The 18,865-nt window shown below is 40.1% G+C and overlaps 1 protein-coding gene across 1 annotated transcript in view; it reads right to left on the bottom strand.

The window, feature by feature from the left end:
• Positions 1-13,522, bottom strand: part of LOC117288113 — a 36,004-nt gene extending 22,482 nt beyond the window's left edge. Inside the window, exon 1 of the mRNA XM_033768812.1 lies at positions 13,113-13,522. Within this exon, the coding sequence (XP_033624703.1) occupies positions 13,113-13,258 (146 nt within the window). The 5' untranslated portion in view covers positions 13,259-13,522. The remainder of the gene's footprint in view (positions 1-13,112) is intronic.
• Positions 13,523-18,865: the final 5,343 nt, after the last annotated feature.

The following is an 18,865-nucleotide window of genomic DNA, read 5'->3' as shown; positions in this document are numbered from 1 at the left end:
GGAAGAAGTAATTCGTAACATGTGTTTAAAGAAAAATATGCTGGTTAGGCTACAGTATCGGGTACTTCATTATACACTCCATTTTCCATAACGTACAAATGGGTAAGATTCTAAACATCAATCCAAAGAGACTTCGTATATAATGGTAAATGTTATAGAACTCCATGAGCAGACAGTAAATTGTCCGTTGAACAGAATTTATCAGGATACCAGTGGCAAATGGTTCATTTTGCCATTGGTTTTTGGCTGATAACTTTCCTGTGAACCATATATTTGTGTTGCTAGGCCGACCGATCTGCATAAATATAAACAAAGGACTGGTATGGAAACCAAGGGGGAACCAGTAACAGGCGGTACTTGATGCACTTTTTGGAAATCAAAACTGGTGTTCAATTATTAGCTTTGGGATTTTGCCCATTTCTAATTGCGTCTATACAAACAAACTCGATACAGATTCGCTCTAAACACATCATTTATACACTTGGATTTAAGCCAATTAAACAAAAAAGAACAAAATATCATAAAATAATGGATCATACACCCTAATCGGCACAGTTTTGAAGGCACTGCGCATGCACAAACACTGTTAGGGCCTATGTGTATAAAGGCAAGTTGAACACATTTTGCCGAGAAAATGTTTGTGACAATGTTACATATAGACTTTTTGGGACATTAGTTGGCAGCACACTTTATACTGGGTAAATCCATTTGATCTGTGAAATGTGAGAATCCTCAGAACGACTCAAACAATGGAAATTTTCCTGGCAAGTCTGCTGCCACCTAGGCCTATAGCCACCTATAGGCCTATAGCATTACGGATGGTATCTGATGGCAAGTTTGGTAGTGCTTTTGAAAGAGAAATTGCTGTCCTTCTAAATCGATTCTAAAAAGGGAATCCTTGAAAAAAGAAATCAGGAAAATGTTTGAGAATGGCAATTCTATACTAAACAAAGAAGTTTATATCCGGCAACGAGTCTAGTTGATTCCCAAATAGATCATCATTTAGAAGGACCTTTTCGAAACGCCGGCTTTTGGCTGTGGTCCTCGGGTTATTAAGCTTTACCACTTTCAAACGATGCACTTTGGGGTACGTGTCTTTAAAGCAGCGGACGGTGTCTGAACCAGACACCCGAACCCCAAGGCCGTGGTTTAGAAAGGGCATGAAGATTCATCGCCTCTCGGAAGAATTAGTAAACAGATTTACAGGCATTTCCAGGTAAAGGAATAAAGGATGAATTTTTGTTTTCATAATGGGTGTGGGGGATTGTTACATCTCTCAGCAACTTATTAAAAAACAAGAAGTTTGACCAAGAAAACGAGCATTGTCACGTAATAAAACATTCAAAGGATTGGGGGAAGGGGCATGGGGAGGCACAGAGCCGTAGGAGCACGTGCTGGAATCATTCACTCTGCCTGGAGTTAATACAAACGCTAGTCATACGGAAACTCGTTCATTAGAGACGATCATGTCTGAACGCGACTTCCGCTGTGCGTTCCCAAACATGAACAGCTATAGCTTCAAACCGAATGTTACATACAAGGTTTACCAACGTGATGGTACAATCATTTCAGTTTTCTTTCATTCGAAGCAACGTTATAGCCAACCGAGCATAACAAGGAGAAAACAGTGTGGGTCTTTTTTCCCTGCTTGTTCAGGTGACCTGAGTTGGAATCGGAGGTCAATATATATATAGGGTCATAAATTGGTAAATAAACTCCACAAACTGATAATCAAAAACACATACTTGATGAGAAACACTGCATATTTTTATGTTGTGAGAGAGGATTCCCTTTGAAGTAATATGGTTAGGATATTTGACCAATAAACATTTGATTCTGAAAAACGCTTTACGCACGCATCGTTACTAAGACTTTTGTGGTTTGTATCCTTTCACGAATACTGCGGCGCTGTCACGCTAAACTGTGAATGGATTTGACTTCCATGTGAAAATACTTCGACACCCGGCTCGATTGTGTCCTGGGGTTATAGGGCATCAGACACTTTCAGGAGAAAACCACACCCTTCAGTCTGTGTACAAATTACAAGAGTGGTGTCTTGCAAGTTTGGTCATGATTTTAAGATTCAATTAGGTGCTACAAAATCCGTCGGGGTTGAACAAAGCAACACCTGGACAGGCGGAGGCACACTCAGCACAATGATGATTAATAGAAAGGTTTGAATCAGAGTCATAGAACGGCTGGCGTCCTCGGTCCTTAAAACCTCACCCCTGGAAAACACGCACATGCAGGATTAAAGAGATATAAATTATTAGAAAGTACTTCTCTTCCGCTCGGTGTACATCCATTGCATGTACTTCTCCTGTTTGCGAGGAAAAAAGTTATTAAAAACCAAAATCGAACCTTTTAGATCCAAAGTTCCAGAGTAAAATGTAAGATATGCTTCAGTGATTATAAAACTATATTTCGATTGCCATAGTTTTCTTTTTTAAAAGTAGTTGGCATAAAAAATGGGGCCTGTTTAAATTGGAGAAATGCAAAAGGAAACCATAGTTTAACTCGTCTTACATAAAACTGGGTTATATGACGGTCTATTATAGGTATTTGTTTCTCAGCCCCTCACCCCAACTGTTATGATTACTTTTATCCATCAACACAGAATAGTTTAATCAAGGCTTTTAAGACTGAGTGGGTTATATAAGGCTTATCGATGAAAATATTAAATCCAGATAAACCGGAAGTGGTTTAACTCCCTAACCTTAAAACAATAGGCGGATACAATATCATTATAATGAAATTTATCCGTTGACCTATAATTGGACAATGGAGTTCGTGTTAAAGTCTAATAGAAAGTCCCCTATCTCATTATCGGATACTAATTATGGTCAATCACCCCATCCTGTCTTTGACAAAGAAATCATACTTTGGGATACTTAAGTCATTACTGTTACTTCCAAAGACAGATGACCACTAAACTAATACCGTGTGTATGTATAACTCATAACATATCCATTGTTTCCACAGCTTCTAACCCTCGAGTTGCCATGATTGAACGGTTCCATGCAAAACCTGTGACTAACGGATTAGGGTATAATCAAATTCCCAATCTGAGGTCTCGAAATCAAATTCATGGCAAATTAATTCTCTCTTGAAAACTACGTTTACTTCAGAAGCAGCTGTTTCTCACAATGTTTTATACTATCAACAAAGTAAGGTTTTATGCTAATAATTATGTTGAGAAATTACCAAAAGTGTCCACTGCCTTTAAACTACAATGTACTCGTATGGCAAGAACAAAATCGCACAGATATTTTTTTTAAAGTTGTTATAAAGCACGATCCCAATGTTTAAGTTGTTTACACCGCTAGCAAGTGTTTATTTTGCTCCTTGTATCCAAGTGTCAACTCAAAAGGAATACACACGGATGAAACGACTTTCTCTGTATTGAGATCCTTCAAGAGTGATGGTCCACGGGTTACATATTATCAAAACTGGGTACTTGATCATTCTATATTTCAGACAACGAAACCAAGGATTCCGGATTTAAGTGAACCTTTTATAACCATTGTAGCTCATAAACCTGAGGATATCTGTAGGCGTGAGCCAACAACACCGGGTTTAACCCCTACTCTTCTCACGAAAAGTGTTCTGGGTTCCGTCACGAGCACTACAAATCATAGTACACGGGAACTACGGCTTCATGTCCCTTCCGAAGGACAAAGCAGTAACGGTCAAGTATCTTGCTCAAGGACACAAGTGCCATGACCGGGACTCGAACCCACACTCATGCAGAAACTCAGTGCAGTACAGTGCACTATTACGTTAGAGGACACAAAATCAGTCGCATTTGGTTTTGTACACAAATGCACAGAGGACCCATGAAAAGAAAGACCGACTAGTGAGGACCTATTGTCTCTATTGAAGAATGGCCTCGGAGGGTAGGCCATACAAACACCACAGTCGTGTTTGACCAGTACGTTGGATGACACCTATGTTGTTCCTGTATGAATTCACTCGCATTTGGTTTAGTACACAAATGCACAGATGACCCAAAGACCGACCAGTGAGGACCTATTGTCCCTGTTGAAAAAAAAATGTACTCGGAGGGTATGCCATACGAATCCACCAGAGCTCGAGTCCGATGCTCTCAACCACTCGGTTATCCACATCATCCCAATCTTTGGGCAATAAAAAAGTAGGTAAAGAGCCTGCCCACTTCTCAAAACCTCACATGGTGGGATGGGGGATAAAAATAGACACATGTGAGAGAGAAATAATCTCTCCAGAGCTGCGGTATCATTTAACCATGTGGCCGGATTGACATTCACCTGCATGTAAAAGATATGTAGTTTTCGAAGATGTATTTTTAGGGGGCACAGTTTGAGGGGTAGGCGTTTTACAAGTATATGACCCGTGTTGAACCCAGGGAGGTCCTTCACGTTAGTGTACCTTCATGTTGTAGAGTGGGGTGGATATATACCGGGGCCGGCCCCAGGCCTGGGGAGCCACAGCTATTAGGTCTTGAAGGATCTGCAGACGGATACATACTTTAACCTTGATTTTGTGATCTGTCACATACTGTCACCGCCAGCAAAAGACAAATCGTGGCTACGTTATGACGATACAAATGTTGTTGAAGTCGGCAATTTTCTCTGACTCGTTATTAAAACCGTCACTAGACAATTTTAATATTATACTTTTGTGAAAAGCATGAATGGTAGGGGACAATGATCGAATCAGTGTGATAATTTTCCTCTTCTCGTAAATGGAGGTTATCTCTAAAATCTTCGAGTAGACATTTTATTTTTGATCATAACTTGCGTCTTGCATTTCTGACTCACACTTCATGAGCATATTTTATGTAATTACCCCCAAGGAACCATGCTTTCCGTTCAGTGGTCATGAATTTTTGGGCGGCTGAACATTCAGTGAAACTTCCCCCTCCAAAGGGTGTCAAACCTCGGTTAGCTCCAACACACGTTTTTAATTGTGTTTTATCGCTAACCGGTGAGCAACCTCCTCCCCACACGGTCAACCCAAGGAGGTTAATCATATACACCACCTCCCCGTTTGAAAATCAGACTTATGAGGAAATTGGAACCAGCCCTCTTGTTCTTGAGAGTTTAAAAGACAAAATTACGTTTTTCTTTTTATTATCAACTTAACCTTATTGTTTTTGTGAATAAATGTTATTTGATGACACATCCAACGGCGCAATTAACAGGATAAAGAGGAAACGAGAGTTTTTTTAAAGATTAAGATGTGGGGGGAAAAACACGAAATTGGGAAAGCTTACACGTAAACCACAGTTAGGGACTGCAAACACAATCCACATACAAGGCTCCGGATCCGGTGTGAGATGGGGTTTGAACCAGTGTCCGCATAGGGGACAGAAATCACTGAATCAACATTTTGAAGTTGGGGTTCTTTGCCTACAAATTGGCGGTTACGTCTAAGGCTTGAACGCTGCGTCATCAAGGCGTGTAGAGCGTCATTAAAGGGAATGGGCACTATTGGTAATCACTGTTAGCATAAAAACTGTCTTGTTAACGATCAACGGAGAGCTGTTGAGAGTATAAAACACTGTGAGAAACGGCTCCCTCTGAAGCCACGTAGTTTTCGAGAAAAAATAATTTTCCACTAAAATACTTGAACTTGATTTCGAGACCTCAGAATTTGATTTTGAGGTCTCGAAGTCAAGCATCTGAATGCACACAACTTCGTGTGTGTGACAAGGGTGTTTCCCAGCCAATATTATCTCGCAACTCCAAAGCCAATTGAGTTCAAATTTTCACAGGTTTGTAATTTTGTGCATAATGTTGAGATATTCCACCTTGCTCTATGTATACACCAAGTGAGAAGACTGGTCTTTGACAATAAACAAAGGTGTCCAGTGTCTTTACCAACACTGTTACTAACCAACCGCAGTAACCGTAGCCAACAATTAGTAGAAGGCCTCAGACACTTGCTTCCATGACTAAGGATTATAGTTTTTTTGAATTAACCCCGGGGAGGGGCTGCCTTAGCAAGTTTATATTCTTCGATGACAAGAAACTCATAATAATTTATTCATGAAAAATTTTGTGTGAATAATAATGTACCTCCAATCTGTTCACAATGAGGAACACCGTAAAACATGTACGACAAGATTTTTAACTCAATACAAAAACAGAAGCAAATCAATTTTAAGTTCAGGAAGACATAATTTCCGAAACACCTTTATACCGGGGTCAGTGTTTTCACCTTGCCTAATTTTGCATGGATACTTTATTGTTAGCATTAACATACGCAACACCCATAGGTGATTCTGCTGATTTTTCCGTCGACCCTTTTTTATTAAACAAACGTCTGGGATAAATATTGCACAGCAACGTGGTTCCACTTTAAATAAATACAACGATAATGTGGAAAACATGAAAAAACTGTCAAATCACGACCTGACCTTTTGTTGCGAAGCGTTATTTTTTGAGCAGGGGTCGAAAGTTGCAAGGTCAATTTGAGGACGATGGGGGTGTCGTAAGTCATTGAACCCAAACAGTCTGAGCCCATTATGCTTACCTGAACAAGGTTTACAAACCAAACTACCATGTCACATGTAAAAATTGTGACTGGTATCCTGCTCATTACTGCTAAGCAGAAACTATTAAGCAATATTTTCTGCTTCAGCAGCTCTATGAAATTGGGCCCTGTTTCATTACAACTCTCTGACCCTGTTCACACAATATCCAGAAAGGTGAATCAGACCCGGGTCTCATCCGGGAATATGGATAAACTGATAGTGTAATTGCAAACAAGCAGGATCAGAACCAGTTCAAGAATTCTGCAATTTTAATCTACCTTTTCAGAAAGGTTGCTATTGGAGGATCAGCCCGGCCAGGTGGATTCCAGAAACAAGTGTTAACGAAAAGGTGGATCAAATTCAGTGTGGTCATTTCAAGTTTTGCTATAGGAATGACGTGTTTTGCTGGATCAAGGGGTGGTGTAAATGTGACATAAGATCTTGATCTGTGCTATTGATACAAATACCGGATCTTAATCCACCTGTGTGTTTTAACATAGAAGAAGTCCACATTGTGTAGGGACTTGAAACACAATTTGGAATTACACACGTCCACACTGTGTTGATTTTCCCGAAGTGTACAGGACATAGGAATATCCACACATTGACTGCAACACAGCTGAGTTGTATCTGGCTGAGGCATAACAAGTGAACTTGAAACACTATGTGGACTTACACACGTCCACACAGTGTTATTGACAGTCTGTTAAAAAGATTTTTCCGTAGTGTAAAGGACATAGGAATGTCCACACAGTGACTGCACTACAGAGCTGGGTGTTCTGGCCGGCTGGGGCATGCAAAGCAACACACATCTATCACAAAGTCTCAACTCAGTGTTTTTCCTTGAGTGTATCAGAACACAGAAATGTCAATACACAGTGACTGCAACACAGCTGAGAAGTGTCTTGTTTGGGCATAAAAAGCAACCCCATCTATCACCAAGTCTCAGCCCTGTGAAAAACTTCAAATTCCCAAGTGTTTTGACTGATCAAATTGGTTTGTATTGATTTGCGTGCCGCTATATAGAGAACGAGTGGATTGATTTATGGCTCAGTGACACTTACCGCCAAAAACAGTCATTATCATGTGTGATGGATTGTTGATGATTCGGGTTGTTTTGGAAACAGACGATCTAAAACAAGTTTGATAATTGTTTGAGCCTTGGGTATGGATTAACTTGGGTATCTATTAGATCTATAGGTCGTACGAAAGCTATTTTAATGTGTTAATGACCCGGAGATGACACATGGAAAATTTGTAAAAACAAGTCGTGAATGAAAAATAAATAAAGAAAGACCTTTGAACAAGTTATAAGTGTGCTCTGTCAATAATTTACAGTATGGATTTTTAAACATACTCTTAGCCGATATGGTGAACACTTTTAAAAGCGAGTGTGTCACACCCATTTGGGTTTAAAAAAGGGCTCGTTGCCTTCGGATTGGGCGCATTGGATACCACAATATTGTATGAGTAGTAGGGTTTCAAAGCTATTTAAGATACAATAAAATGATTTACACAAGTATCCATTGCTATGTGCGGTTAGTGTAATTTCTTGACGGTACACGCTCCGTTTTTTTAGAACCAAATTTGTGACTCCACAAAATGGCGGACCGTATGTTTAGCCTGTTGTATTGCTAGAAGCATTTTTTTGTAACACTAGTCACTAATTACCACACACTGTAGGTGTTTTAATGCATGGAAACTTTTTTAAAGGGATACTGGAGCAATTTCGAACAGCACTTTTAAGGTTAGGGGAATTTCCTGCTACATGTTCATGAAACTTGTATTACACAAACGCCCCGAACGGACATAGCCCGATTCTATTCCATTTCATCTTCTAGAATGACTCTCCGAAACGCAATGCGTTTCCGGTCAGCACTATTTATAAAGTTTCCCTCTACAATCTCTACGACCTAAATCAACCAGTTCCTAGTCGAGTTTAACACCGTTTAATTCACCGAACCCACCCATGAACTGACATCCTATAAAAGCGTCGATCCCTTAATCTACCACCAAGGGAATTGGTTTTTATATTTGTCATCGGCGTCATTTTGCCATTTCAGCAAAAGAAAACTAGAGAGAAAAAAGTTCACCCGGATGATGTGTTCTGGATGACTAAAACCCAATCACTTGACGCAATCACCGAATGAAATTATCACGAAATTTTATAATTGGACGCGAAGAAACGTGTACTTGAATATGTCACTTTTAACCTACAAGAAACACAAGTCATTTTAAATAGGCCAAATGTGTGTTTTTAATTAACGTAAGTCAAGGCCAGAAAATTGATTAATCAGGAAAAAATAATCTCATATTTCCCGTTGAATTTTATCAACTAAAACAATTCTGTATTTAATACGACACTTTTTGAAAATGACCAGGCTAAAAACCTTGGTTGAACCCGTTATTGAGTTATCTTGAACTTGAAGCGTACGAAACTAAAGGTATTTCTGTTTGTGTACGATGACGTCTTAAATATATGCTAGAAGACTGTCCAATGAAAGATGTGATTAGTGGGACAAGGCTCCCCCGAACCGATACAATCTAGTCATGCCAGAAGAAGCTGCTTGAGTTGACGTTCCTTGCCCTTAAAGGATAGGGTCCAGGGGTAGGTTGTCGTCAACGTAATGCTTGTTCATAGAGGGAGTTATAAGGGAAGATACAATCAGTCACATGTGGTAGAGTCAGCTGAATATAACAGTCTCTTCTTGCTGACAAAAACAGCAAAAAAACCTGTTGCGGTAATTCCACAAAAATGACAAATTTACAAATTTTCTCCTTTCTTTGGGGGGGGGGGGGGGCAGTCTTACGCAGTCGAAAACGCGGATTGTGGAATATACGTGGTACCAATGAATGACTAGGCTTCGAGTCGTTCGAGTGCGTACGTCACTGCGCATGTATGTACGTTGCTGGTCAGAAGTCGACTAATGTGCGCACTCGAAATGCTGTTTCTTACTCTATGCTCCGAGCTCCGAGTGAACCAAACAGGCTTTCCTAATTGTTGTGTCCCTTGTGTGGCAATATGGCCCCGTATAGTACCTCAATAAAAATGGTGAAGAAAATAAGCCCAGACGTTTGACACGTCCCATCTGTAGACTCATTTGAATGGGATGTGACCGTCAATTCTAACAAGAGCTTCTCACCATCCTGAAATTTTTTTCAAGACGACACAACGGAGCTTTTCTCCGGACAACCTCTGCTCATTCAAATCAAGACTTCGGACTGTCTTTGTATTTTTAGCCAATGCATACATTCCGGAATTCTGGTTGGATAAGGGGGCATTACTGGGTGGTCGGTACTCTATTTTCGTTCCCCTTGCACTTTAGTCCTGGATTATGGGTCACTTCAAAGGGTTGATTGTGAGTGAGAAGTATACGCCCTTTGATAGAAGTTACAGTAAACATGAAATAAAAGCACGCAAGAATTTCAAGAGCAGTGAGAGATTAAACAACAACAACAGCATCAACAACAACAACAACATCAACAACCATTACAACCATTTTTAGTTGATTGTCTGACTGACAAATTTAAGGAAACATTATGTTTTCAAAATGTTCAACCATCTACGTACACTGAATTGTTAATTAGCAGTAGCTTCAAGGCTGCCATCCTCTGTTTTATTTACTGCAAACAAAACAAACCTGTTTTTCACAATGGAAATGGACGTCGTTGGTTCGAATCCCATTTTATAGTTTATTCTTTCTTTCAACCACAAATTGTTAAACAAATTTACACAGTCAGTTTCCGTTGTGGTTTATAACTTGAAAATGTGTAAGACTTTAATTGTGCCTCTAGTCTCAGCCCTTTCACAATGAATTGACTCAGATAAATACAAGATGACCACACCTTGTGTGATTTCAGGTAAATTAATCCCGTCACTGACACCCTACCTTGTCCAGACACAATGACTAACGCCATTTCAATAATTTTAAGTTCCAGGGTCTCGTCAAAATACTGGAGTGACATTTGAAAAACAGTTCCACCGAAAATTGGTTGGCAAACACCCAAGAGTCATGAAACCCAAAGGTGTTTTTTTAGTCTGAAGGTGTTGCTAATTGATCTCGAAGGTTGTGACCAGTCTAGGAGGAAATCATGTTTAATTTGGAGATGTTTTTTTCTCAGAGTGGTCAATTTGAAGCATTAACTGGACATTGACTAAGAAGACGAGGAATAATTAACCAACGATTTGAAGACCCAGACAATTTCCCTTACTAATGTCACTGACCATGTCATCAGTTGCAAAGGAAACTATTTCCCCACTTGTTTGTGGCCGCTCAGACAGCGTTTCTGGAATAGATCAACGGTTTTGTCCGTCTGTCTGGGTGGATCGTCCCTCTTCCGTTTTTAAATTTAACAAAAGTCCGCATTGTTTTATACGAAGATTAAGGGTTTACCGGGACAAAGACCCCTTGTCTTTTCCAATTGATGTCTTTTTGTTGTAAAGCATGGTGCAATAATTGCATTGTGTGTCTGAGTCGCAGATGTTTTAATGTGAAAACCTACGAAGATCACAGCCATGTAATTCTAAGTGTTTTTTGTTTTTTTTGGTTTTTACAATTGACGGAATACTATAATAGAAACAACTCGGGCCGATGTGAAGTCGATATTTATGATCGGTAACAAAACACAAACCGCTTCTCGTTGTTTGTTAATAAGTGTATGAAAACAAACATGTTAAAATTGTCAAAGTTGAATCAGAAACGAAAAAAAATATATATTTTCCGGTGGTACCACTTAAGAAAGTTTTATTTGGAGGGAGGTGGGGGGGGGGGGGGGGGGTTGAAATCGAACCATTCACGATTGTGTGAGGAGTTTGGGGGAAGGGTACTCTAGGCGCCCACACCCCACCCCTGGTATGGTGCTTTCCCTTGTGTGAAAGTTTGATTAAGCAGTTCAAACATGGACGTACACAAACGAAACATATAGGCATTCCTAAAACTAAATTTGCCTACTTTTATCTTCCGTCAGATTTTCAGGGTGGTCAAAAATTTGCCGAACGTCACCTTCACATTTTTTTCTTTGTGATCTCAGAAAAGCTGATACATCCCTTTCAGCTGAAATAGCTACCAGGAAGATTGGGTCAAACTTGATAAAACAACATAAAGCTAGGCTATCATAATGTGGATATTAATGTAATAATGCTGGTGCCCACATGCCACAGAATATTTCCTCAATTTACTTAGAACCAAGCTTTCAGATCCAATAGGCGCACCCAGGATTTCCGGACCTTGGCAGGGGTATGAGATTGTTGTAGAGTTCTCTATTATGCCATAACGATAATATTCCAGCAGCTTAGGTGGTTTATAGACGTGTGATAACAAGGAGGCAGGCCAACCCTGCCCCCTTAATTCATAAAATTAAGATGATATTCTTCCCTTTTAGACTAGCCTCGGTCGACCGGCATTTGTGGTGTGCTTTTAGACCACCGACCCCTCCCTTTGCTGCGCCACTATACCTAGACGATATAACCAACTGATTCTAAAAACAACGCTTCAGGAAAAGTTATAATGACATACCACGGAGATAGTAGAGTTATAGAGATCCATTGAGTTTGATTTTACAAAGGAAACAGAAGTAGGCTAAGTAACAGACAAGTCTATATTTGCACTTCATAATGGGTGCGTTCGTTTAGCTCCCCTGGGTCGACCCCGGTGTGTGGCGTGTTTTTTCTTCCAGGAAAAACGTGTGCAGATAATTACCCACGTTCGTCTTGGAAAAAAAAACCGCCACACACCGGGGTTGACCCAGGGAAGCTAAACGAACGCACCCTATGAAAAAGGGTACATCATAAAAAAAAATGGCCGATTTGACCCACAAATTTGGGTATTTTGATGGGGGTCGAGAAAGTTAAAAGCTTTCATTTGAGCCGTTGCTCGAAAAAGTCCGCCAATTATTAGTAGCAGTGAAAAAAAGTGCTCAAAATTAGTTTTTGTCGGGATCCCGACAACATATCACGTGACCAATTCTTATGTGTTTTATAAGAAACGTTTTAAATTGTTGTCATGGTTCCTGACCATTACAAGTAACAGTGCAACTTCTTTTCGTTAAAGCGGGTGATGCTCTTTGAAATACCATTCACTCAAAAAATCTATTTGTTAATGTTTGGGGCCAGAAATCTGACATAGCATCTTTAAAGACACTGGACACGATTGATAATCACTCAAAGTAATTGTTAGCATACAAACTTTCTTAGAACAAGCAATGGAGAGATATTGATTGTGTAAAACATTGTGAGGTACGGCGCCCTCTGACGTAGTTTTAGAGAAAGAAGTTATTTTCCACTAAAATATTTGAATTTGATTTCGAGGACCTCAGAATTAGATTTTGAGGTTCCGAAATCAAGCAGCTGAAGACACACAACTTCGTGTGACAAGGGCGTTTTTTCCTTCCATTATTCTCTAGCAACTTCGACGGCAAATTGAACTCAAATTTTCACAGGTTTGTTATTTTATGCATATGTTGAGATACACCAAGTGAGAAGACTGGTCTTTGATAATTACATCTAGTGTCCAGTGTCTTTACAACTCCACACACCTCAAACTTATTAAGTTAAAGCAGATTTTTTTTTTAAGCAATGAAATAGGAAGAAGCTTACGTTCTGACTCGAGTACAGACGTTGTTCCCTTGTGGCTTTTTAGCAGCGTACACTCCCGGCGTGACAAAGTGTAGGAGGAAGGCCATCAACGCCAGGCTTATCATCCAAAGACGGTAGTTAAAGTGTCCGGCAAGCTCACTGGCCATGATGAGTTGGAATAAAACAACACGAAGCCGCAGAAACAAAAAGACAATCCCAGACAATCGTAGACGTTGTTATAACCGCTAATTAGTAGACATTACAGAAACACAACACCTCTCTCCATAGCATAACTATTAGATGAGCCTTTACAAGTTGGCTTGATTTGACGACTATGGTTTCAAACTGGAACTTCTCTATAAAATGGTCCAATGGAAAAAAGAAGCCGCGAAAGTGTACTTTCACTTAAGTATTTTATCTCTCCAGAAAGATTGAACTTCCTTCGGCGGGAAAGCCACGGTGACTAAAGGTCTGGGCACAAAGCATTGCCGTCTGCTCAGAGTGTCCCGTGACGTCACTGCGTGCTCGTTTACCCCTATGTGTGGAGTGGACTAACCCTTTCAAGTGGTTCGCGGATTGGTCCAATATTTATTAGGTTTTACATAAAGGGCGTGTGTGCTTTATTTCTCGGTAATGCGTGAGGGCGCTGAAATGACAACCTTTTCCCCAATATGAATATGTCAAAGTCACTTGGGTAACTTGTCTAATGTGAGGGTAAAGGAAATACCAGACGATTTGAGTCCGCAAATTGTTTTCTATTAATGGAAAACTTCCCTAACAAACTGATATAGAGGGGCATTTATGTGTGAAATAACACATGTAGAAGTATCTGGATTTATAGGGTTTTCACCTTTAATGTAAAGCTATGGATATTGTGTTTTGTGGCCTACGAAAAGTACCCGAACCCTTTAATGGTAATGTCGCATTTTACTTAGAGGGAAAATGTATCTTTGGTGTTTGGAACAGTTTGACTGGTTTTATTCCTATACAAGTAAATATACATGTATAAGTAAAGATATATACAGTTAACCTGTGAACATTCATTTCAAAAGGTAGTCGCGTTTTTGAGGTATCGCCGAAAATCCATAGCGATTATGAAACATTTTGCGCTTTAAAGGGAAGGTACACGTTTGGTTAATCATTCTTAAAGCCATTGGACACTTTCGGTAAGCAGTGTTGTCCAAAGGCCCACACTGCGTGTATCACAACTTATATATAAAATAACAAATCTGTGAAAATATAGGCTCGATCGGTCATCGGAGTCGGGAGAAAATAACGGGAAAACCCATCCTTATTTCCGCACGTTTCGCCGTGTCGTGCCGTGTGTTTAAAATAATTCTCGTAATTCTCGCTATCGATATCGAGAATTGATAATTGCTTTAATGTTTTCTCAAAAAGTAAAGCATTTCAAGGAATAATATTTCAAGAGAAGTTTTTCACCATTACCTTCTGTAAACCCTGTAAGTTATTTGTAAATCTGTGAACTTATATTTTGTTTTCTGTTCCGAAATTGTATAATGGCTTTAAAACTAATGGCAACATTTATTGGTTAGAAGTACAGCAAATGTCGGTAGTTTACAGGCATACTATACACATAACCAATACTTCACTAAAACCGGAATGGGGTCGAAGGTCAGGGTATACATGAATATTCACCATCATCATATATTGATTTCATTGAAGCAGCTGTCCCTGTATTTCTGATTACAAAGCAAAGTTTGTCATTTAATAGCCTCAAATACAATAACACATTAATAAGTTAAAGCCATTGGACACTTTCGGAACAGAAACAAAATTAAAAGTTCACAGATTTACAAATAACTTACAGGGTTTACAGAAGGTAATGGTGAAAGACTTCTCTTGAAATATTATTCCATGAAATGCTTTACTTGTTGAGAAAACATTAAAACAATATAAATTCTCGTTATCGAGAATTACGGATTTATTTTAAACACATGTCATGACACGGCGAAACGTGCGGAAACAAGGGCGGGTTTTTCCGTTATTTTCTCCCGACTCCGATGACCAATTGAGCCTAAATTTTCACAGGTTTGTTATTTTATATAGACTAGCGGTAGAAAGCTCGACGTAAAAATGCTGCAAGTGTAGCGTTGTGTACAGGGGAGGGCTAAAGTGGCTGGGCAGGGTCACAATACAAATCACTGTGGCAAACAACCCATTCTAAGTTAAGACGAATCTTAGTGCTTTGTGAAATCGTACACTTGTCCATCTTTTTTTTCCGTTTCGGCATTGTCGATCCCATCCATATTTTCCAATTGCCAGCGTATCCCGATAGTGGTTCTTTTCCAGCGTTTATAATATCCCGTTTCGTTTATTTTGTTCCCGTTCAGTTGATTATTTTCTGTCCTGTATAGTTTTCAAACCCCTTTGCTTTTTCCCCCCTCACCAGCCTCGTTCGTTTTTTCCCCAACTCCCTGTCCCACCGTGTGCCCCTTCCCTATCCCGTCCCATATCTAACCCACGCCACCGTGCCTCTCTCTATCTCCCGTCCCCGCGATCCCCTGCTGCATTGGCATTGTTCTTTTCTTGGCAATGTTTGCCAATAACTCATCTTTTCCAGTTTCGCGCGGGTCCCGTTTGTGGAGTTTTCCCGTTTTATGGGCTTGATTTCCCCCCATTCAGTTTAATATTTTCCAGTCCCATGTCCCTTCTCCCTGTCCACACAACGTGCTCTAAAAGAAACCCACCTGTCTTCGTCCTGTCGTCGTGCCTAGCTCCCCCCTGCATTGTTCTGTACTGTAATGTACGCGCGAAGTTACTGGACGCTCGCGCCGTGACTGTGACATCACAAAGAACGCCTGCACTCAATCACAAAGTTACTAAACGCTCGCGCTTTGACTGTGACGTCACAAACAACACATGCCCCAACACGGGTACCCCGAAATCTACCCCAGGACGCATCATTTTAGCAGGGTTCGGACACCAATGGCGGCGCCCATGCGATTTAAGCGCTTTTATAATATAGAAGTTGTGATACACGAAGTGTGGGCCTTGGACAATACTGTTTACCGAAAGTGTCGAATGGCTTTAAGAAAAAAAAAAAAAAAATAAAAATCACAAATAACTATATAAATAAGCGTAATTAGGGCAACTATGTTTAGCTGAAGCCGGGGCTCTAAAGTTATGTTAAGTTTTTGGTAAAGTTAGACTGTCAAGGTGCAAGAAACAAACGCAAAGTTCTGAGCACTGAAACCAGCAGGCACGTGGCGGGTGTCTAAATTGTCTTTGAACTTTAACAACTTTTAACATCATTCTCACGAGTGAACCTTTGCTAATGTAGTTAGCACCCTCATCAAACTGAATAATGTTTCACAAGGTATGGATTCCCAAAGTGACCTGTTCATCAAGATTACAGGACAAGCTTTTATAAAAATAGAAGTTGTTCGATTGAGAAGGAGCGTTTCGTCAATGCAACCAAACCTGTAATCCCATACATGGGGGTGTCCATGGTCACTCCAAGCCCATCTCCCTTAAGACCGCTACTTAAAGTCTTATTACAAAGGGATTCCTTATCAACGAGTCCCTCACTTGTGATTCTGAAGTTCCCATGGGTAAGATACCCCAACAGCAAACGGTATTGTGGCCCAAATCACGAGTTAAGTCTCCTTTTCCCTTGGACATTTGTTGGCAGAGGATGTGGGATTTAGTAACCCACCGTGAAAAGTAAAACGCGCACTGTGTGATTAGTCTTCATTTTTGTTCAGCTGGTCAAACATCGTCGGTGTTAATTAAACATGATCGGCTTCGATTTAAGGCCAGGCTTATCCACCAATCAAGACGAGTTTAGTCGATTAGTTCCGAGTTATGCCGGTGGTGCTGATGGATGTGTATATCAATAACAACAACATATTAGGCCCTATTCGATTCCACGGCTTCGGCTCCAGATTCGGCTCAGGCTAGCTTGGCCTCCCAGTGTGCATCAACGATAAAAAAAAACAATTTTTTTATATACTACTATAGATATTAGTAGCCCATAGTTTGTCGACCTGTTAAATCGAAGACTTGTTTTTGTTCGATCTTTCATTGTTTAAATTTAGTTTTTTTTAATCACGTCTTTATTGTTTGTACAAAAAGCAAAGCGAGGACGTCCCCACTCTGTCAAACGCCCGGATCCATTTTATTAAAGTCCTGAGTTTTAACGGGTAGACCAAGACACAATCACATACTCAAATTAAACACCAAACAGCAGCCAAAAACCAGGAGTCTCTGGCTACCAGCCAATCACCGTGGTCCAGTTTGTAAGACACTACCTTAGAATTACAAAGGTCGTGGGTTCGAATCCCACCTGAGTAATTATGCCTGTGATTTATTTTCACAACACTCGGGAAGGTACTGAGTATGTAGTGCTCTAACACACATCGGTGAACATGTATATGGGTGAATCCAAAATAAATAGCCATAAACCAATTGGTTACTACATGCACCAACAGAGAACTGACTTCTTCTTCAGCACTGCATTGAAAGTTTGGAGGCTTCACAAAAAGTGCTGATGGGGGTCACTGCGCCGGCACACTGTTAGACTTCCGGGTCACGTCTATCCAAACTAAAGGCTTCGTATCAGCCAGATTTATGCTGATAGGTGTTACATATTTCCCCTTTGCTGGCGAGAGATTAAGTCACAGAAATTATCTTCATGGCTTAACGCCCTATGTTTGGCTTTAGAAGACCAATCATGTAATCGCTCTCGTAATAAAAGCATTCAACGGTATTTTTTGCCTTGCTACGTTTTTCATCACTCTCTGTGTAATTCGTTACTTAGGTTTTCTCGGTCAAATTCGGCAAATGAGCAGTCAATTTCATGTTCATGCGTTCGAGTTAAAGCTTATTTGCCTCTCCAGTCGTTACTGCGTTTCAAATACAGAATTCGTCCATTCAGTTTCATTTTGAGTCGAGTCAAATTCCTTCAGCACTTTGTTCAATTTAGCGTATCGTCATTCATTTTCGTGACACACACACCTCAAGAAGCGTTTGTGAATTTTAATGCTGCTTTGGTGAATTGTTAAATTTAATGATTATTTTGTTAAATCGAATGACGCAACACTACATTTGACTGATCATAAAACGAAATCGAATGACCATTTTTAGTAGCATTCGATTTCGCGCGAAATAGAATACCTTGGTTACATTGGCTGCCCATTTGCCGAAATTGACCGAGAAAACCTATATTTATAGGCTCGAAAAGAAAACAACTACTGGTGTTATTTAAACACCGGTGCTAGGGCGCAATATGCAGCCAATCAAATTACGAACACCAGGGCGAACCCTCTCTTTTCGGTTAGGTGCATTTGGGTGATTTTACGTGCGTTACACAACACACGGACCAACGGCTTAACGTCCCATCCGAAGAGGCAACAAGTTAAGCGTATTGCTGAAGTGTCACAACCGGGACTCGAACCCACACTCGGCTGAACAGAAACACCAGAGCTGGAGGCTGGTGCTCATATCAAACCCCATGAACTATTTAAGGAGAGTTCAACATAATAGATAGACATAATTATAATGTGGTTTTGTTTAGTTTGTTTGTTTGGAAAACGTAACTTTTAACGTGTCCGTTCACTTTCAGACGTCTTTGATTTACCGCGTCTTTATATTGGCACTGCAGGTATTACGGAGAAAAGCGGGGATTCACATAACAACATATAAATAGCTTCTAGTACAAAGGTTCACATTGCTCGTTGTGGATTACACAACCCCAGCTCTTAAACCTTGTCTGACTTACATTATTGCCTAAAATAGACCATCAATAGACAGGT

This window comes from Asterias rubens, chromosome 3 (assembly GCF_902459465.1).
Source record: "Asterias rubens chromosome 3, eAstRub1.3, whole genome shotgun sequence".
In the NCBI taxonomy this organism is placed as follows: Eukaryota; Metazoa; Echinodermata; class Asteroidea; order Forcipulatida; family Asteriidae; genus Asterias; species Asterias rubens.
This window is presented reverse-complemented; position numbering and strand designations above follow the sequence as displayed.